At 37.4% G+C, this 5846-nt stretch overlaps 1 protein-coding gene across 1 annotated transcript; it reads right to left on the bottom strand.

The window, feature by feature from the left end:
* Positions 1–245: 245 nt before the first annotated feature.
* LOC136827630 (uncharacterized) lies at positions 246–3929 on the bottom strand. The gene is made up of 2 exons (XM_067085103.1): positions 3093–3929; positions 246–1245 (listed from the first exon to the last, which is right to left on the bottom strand). Exons 1-2 carry the CDS (start codon positions 3226–3228, stop codon positions 605–607), a joined length of 777 nt encoding a protein of 258 aa, XP_066941204.1. The 5' UTR covers positions 3229–3929; the 3' UTR covers positions 246–604.
* Positions 3930–5846: the final 1917 nt, after the last annotated feature.

The raw sequence follows: 5846 nt of genomic DNA on the forward strand, positions 1-5846 counted from the left end.
ACACACACACACACACATATATATATATATATATATATATATATATATATATATATATATATATATATATACTGTATATATGATGAAATATGTAAATTTCCATGAATTGACTTAGCACTACAAATACAAAACTAATATCTTAATATGCTTGATATCTAGTTATCAATTCATATATACAGTATATATATATATATATATATATATATATATATATATATATATATATATATATATATATATATATATATATATATATATATATACTGTAGGAACTGATCACTAGATATTAAGCAGTACAAGGATGCCTCTTTTTTAAATGTAGTTCTAGGTTATTACTCCTGAAACAAAAGTATTTACGTAAATGTATCCATTATGAAATAATAAAATAAACTACTTAAATCCTGTATCATAAATACCACAAATCATCACATTTGAGCGTAACTTAAGTTTGAGCAGGTGATTCTCGAATGCGGGTTGTTGTAGGTCTACATTTGAGTCTGGACTGCAAATTAAATCACAGGGTAGGAGATGGTGTCTGGCTAGGTTGGCTCCGCCTGCTCTTGCGCATCTAATTCTTGTAGCAAAAGCTCTTGAAATTTGATTTTTAGAAACATCTTCCTATTTCTGGGCAATGACCGGAAGTCCGGCAACAAACTCCGGAAATAGAGCAGATCTTCATCATCTTCATACATTTTCTTTGCCAGTAATTCGAGTTTTTGCTTTCAAGTGTGATCAATTCCTTCCGATAATCATCATCTAATTTTCGTTTTGCCGTTCGTTTTCTTCCGCTGCTGCTACATGCACACTGCTGAAGCACCTGCTTGCTATTCGGAACGAACTCCTTTTGCACCTTCCGAGCTCCTTCCTCCTCCTCCTCCTCATCATCATCATCATCATCATCTTGTGGCATGATCTGACTTGGTCCTGGGCTCTCGTTTCGCTCTAGTTGTGGTTCATCAAGAACGCGATCATTACGAGTTGTTCTTCCATGCCTTGTGTCACTGGGATACTTCTCAGAAGAATGATGGGCATCAACTTCGCTATCATTTTGCCCAGGTGATGGTGCGATGTCAGCGGCTCGATCACGGGTTAACAAAATGTCATTCAAAAACGACATCTGACGAAAATGTGGCCAGCTTGAGTGTGTTTTGGCGCTACTTGAATTTCCTGAACGAGGCTTTGGAATTTTTTTCAGCTCCTTAACGTAGTAGTCTCGCATTCCTCGCCACTTCGACCTCAGTTCATCTGCAAAAAAAAAAAAACTTAAATTAATCTAATAACGATATTTAGTACGATATTTTTATAAAATTCATACACTATTGTATTCACTGTGTGTATACAGTATTCATATATATATATATATATATATATATATATATATATATATATATATATATATATATATATATATATATATATATATATATATATATATATATATATATACAGGATATATATAATGTTACGGGGAGTATGTGAAATCAGGGATTTCACGAAATCCCTAGGAATATGTGAAATGATCAATTCGCTTAGGAACATTAAATCACCGAGGGCTAGTACTAAACACGGAGAAACAGTGATTCATCTACACAGTTTCGCCGTATGGTACTAGCCCCTGAGGGATCAAATACACTTTGGGACATTTGATCCCTAAGGGGCTAGTAATAAACACGGTGAAATACAGTTGTCTCCCAGGGGCTATTACTAAACACGGCGAAACAGTGTAGATGAATCACTGTTTCGCCGTGTTTAGTACTAGCCCTCGGGGATCAAATGTTCCAAAGCGAATTGGTCATTTCACACCTTCCCTAGGGATTTCGTGAAGCCCCTGGATTTCACACACATATATATAGATATATAAATATATATAATACACACACACACACACACACACACACACACATATATATATATATATATATATATATATATATATATATATATATATATATATATATATATATATATATGTATATACATTGCATACTTTTTTTCTTTTAGGTTTTTGGCCACCGGCTGCTCATCCGCTCACTAGCCTTTATATTTCTCATGGGGAAAACATCTGTATCAAGGATTGTGAAGGAAGTACGCATGGCTATATGGGAAGCACTTCAAGATACATATCTTCCATACCCAACAGAGATCTGAAGATCTTGCTGGGAAATTCTGCAAGATACGCATCTAAGTGTGATTTTCCAAATTGTTTGGGTTGCATTGATGGAAAACACATTACGGATCCAATGTCCACCGCAGTCAGGATCAATGTATTATAATTACAAGCAATACTTTTCCATCAATTTACAAGCAGTTGCAGGAGCAATTATAGATTCACAGTGATTGATGTTGGTGCCTTCGGTCGAGAAAGTGACGGGGGAATATTTCAAGGTTCATCATTCTACCAAAAATTAGAAATGGATGCATTGAATATACCACATGACACAAAACTTCCAAATACAGATGTGTCCCAACCCTATGTATTATTGGGAGATGAGGCCTGTCCTTTACTAGAACATTTAGAGATCATTCCCACGACAGCAACTAGACGAGAAGAAACGCATCTTCAATTACAGGTTATCACGTGCCAGAAGAATGGTGGAATGTGCTCTTGGTATTCTTACGGCAAAGTGGCGGATTTTGCAAAAAAAAAAAAAAAAGCATAGAAACAGATATCAAGGGTGCAATTCTAACAACCAAAGCAACATGTATCTTGCATAACATTGTATTAACAAATGATGGATTTAAATGGTATCGATACAGTAACCACACACTAGATGGTCCTGAAGTATGCCCAACGAGAGGAAATGAACGCTCCATTTGCAATGCCAAGAGAAATAATCTTTACCAAAAAAAATATAAGGATTAAATTTGTTGATTACTTGTGCTCCAACAGAAGTTGCCTGGCAGTATGATTGATAGGTCTATGTAATATTTTCGAAACTAGCTGTAATTTTCCGGACAGTATTCATATTTTCTAATTTATTATATACCAGTATACTGGACAGTATATGTGTGTCTCGTTTATTCAACAGTATGGAAAAGTAAAACGTTCTTGCTTATGAATGTAACATAATCTAATAAAATTTGATACTTACTGATATCATTGAACTCCAGTTCTGAACCAATCTCCACCCACAATTTCTTGATCACATTCCGATCTTTATGTTGGTGATGTCTGGGATCCCATATTGGCTGTCGCCGGTGCACAGCGCTAATTAATTCCTCCTTCATGTGGACCACTGTTCGAAGATGCACGTTCTTGTACGGCTAAAAACAAACTGTTTTGTTCCGTGCGCGTGCAGTCCGTTAACGCACATGGCGCCACGGTCGACCACGCTTATGCGCACTCGCAGCGTGGGACCACTCGTATTTGAATTATGGCAGTTGATCGAGACTGTGAGACGCACATGACGGATTTGGCCCGGCCGCAGCCTAAATCACAAATTCGCAGCAAACGCACGCTTCAGTCGACTTGCTCAGCTCAGCCCGCTATCAGGAAGATCCTAATCTTTGTTGACGACGACTATAAATATCTCCTAAATATCAGCTAGGGCGTAAATTCAAAGGCTTGTTGTTAAATGGCATTTTTATGTAAAATACAAAGGGATTCGATAGCTTAGTAACTTTCTCACGCTTGGAGGCCAAACAGTTTACCTGAAATTTTTGAAGAGTTGGCGAACTCTTCATAAAAAAATGCATCTAACAGAAAATAGCCGCAAAATAGTTTGTTTATTAACCCAAAATTACAAACAGGTCGTAGAAATGCTGTTTTTTTTGTAGCTTTTGATTGTTTTTAATTTCATACTTAACAGATTGTGATTTGAAAACCAAGCTTAAAATGCATCATCGTTATATCGGCATTTGGAATATTCCAAATACGCAACGGTTATCGACATCCAGAGCGAGAAACCAAGCAACGCCGCACGGTTCTAATAAAGCGACAACTGGGACAACAGGTTACATGGCAACTCACTACAAAACAGGCCAAAGCGACAGTAGATCAAGGAGGTTGGATCAACCACGGACCACCGCACCCAGACCAGCTACCGTAGACCGAGTTGTTCTTTCTAATCTATTAAGAATGTTGTATATGAAGATCCGGAATCCTCAGTAGTTACAACTTTGTGGCGTTGGTGAATCTACAGCAGGAGGCAGGGTTAGTTATAACAATAATTCTCGATGGAGCTTTAGGACAGTAACAGTTTTCATGCTGAGCTGAGCTGAAATGTTCTGAGTAGCACTTGAACAATCTTTTCCATGAAATGATCATGTAATCGTGCTTCATTTTTACTTCAAGGAATCTTTATATGGTCCTACCTTTTCTTTTACATTAACAGATAAGCATTGGCCCGATTATTCCATATGTAGGGAACGATATTACTTCCATGCGGTGGGGGAATTTTATGAAGCTGCTTAGTACTGTACTACAAACCCATCACTTATTGTCAGTGAATGCAAGTTACCCTAAACTCTTTACTCCTCCTATCTCTCTCCCTCTCTTTCTCTCACCCACTTAATTATATTCGTCATATTTCTAAGAATCTTAGTCAGAATGGGAAAAGAGAATGCCTTGAACATATAATCTTATTCCTCACATACAATGTGGTTCTCATTAAGCAAGACTCAACTGACTATTAACACGAGACACGCATCCCGTTGCATACAAATTATAATTATGGAATTATCTTCATCTTCGTTGTCTACGAATTTCCACCCATCTCCAGTTTGCTGTCTCATAACTCTTATCCAAGTAATTTCTGGTAATCAAATTCCTTTGGTGGCCACAAGAGACCAGCAGACTCTGTCACGTACTATTCTCCTCGGGGTGATGTATCTTTCATCATCATCTAATCTATCCTACTATTTGGCAACTAAAATGATTCGAATTATTTTATTTCCTAACCCATAAAATAACTCACTATAATTACTTTAATTTGCACTTAGATTTCAGCAAAGTTTCCTCTCTCTCTCTCTCTCTCTCTCTCTCTCTCTCTCTCTCTCTCTCTCTCTCTCTCTCTCTCACACACACACACATACATACAGATACACATACCCACTCATACAATATAAAGACTGCAATACAATATTTTTTTCGAAAAATATGCACATACTTATGGGATACACTACAGTATGCAAACTATTAACTGAATATAAAGAAAAAGGCGCGTATTGTTGAAGATCACTTGCTCATAGTCCTGCTACACTCCTCTAGACTAAGGTTAGCTATCTATTTGTGTATGTATGTATGTATGTATGTACATATGTGTGTGCGTGCATACGCGTGTATATATACCATGACTCCATACTTTCTTTTCCTGAAGGGTATTTCACGGCATTACCTCATTACGGAACAGTGAATTTGTAGGTCTTGCCAGTGACTTGCAAATTCTCCAACTGATCAAGGTCAAGTTGACTCGCCTTTTCCGGGCTAAGCAGAGATTATAGGACTCCTCTTAAGAAAAACCAGTGAAAAATGCGCCGAAGTTTCTTCGGCACAATCGAGTTTTCTGTACAGAGTATAATGCTGTAAGACTCTCAGCTACGTCCCATGAAATTCTCAGCAGCGGCCCATGAAACTTTCAACCACGGCCCGTTGATGGCCTGTTGTTGGCGCCTATAGCGGTGCCAGACGCACGATCATTGCTAACTTTAACCTTAAATAAAATAAAAAAAACTACTGAGGCTAGAGGGCTGCAATTTGGAATGTTTGATGACTGGAGGGTGGATGATCTACATACCAATTTGCATTCCTCTAGCCTCAATAGTTTTTAAGATCTGAGGGCGGACAGAAAAAGTGCGGACGGACAGACAAATAACCATCTCAATAGTTTTCTTTTACAGAAAACTAA

This window comes from Macrobrachium rosenbergii, chromosome 42 (genome assembly GCF_040412425.1).
Source record: "Macrobrachium rosenbergii isolate ZJJX-2024 chromosome 42, ASM4041242v1, whole genome shotgun sequence".
Lineage (NCBI taxonomy): Eukaryota > Metazoa > Arthropoda > Malacostraca > Decapoda > Palaemonidae > Macrobrachium > Macrobrachium rosenbergii.

What these genes read in the sequence shown, in the direction of transcription:
- LOC136827630 (XM_067085103.1), bottom strand. Translation starts at nt 3,228, where the DNA reads ATGAAGGAGGAATTAATTAGCGCTGTGCACCGGCGACAGCCAATATGG. An exon ending in ACTGGAGTTCAATGATATCA is followed by an intron (nt 1,246 to 3,092) that starts GTAAGTATCAAA and finishes TTTTTTTTGCAG; the next exon opens with ATGAACTGAGGTCGAAGTGG.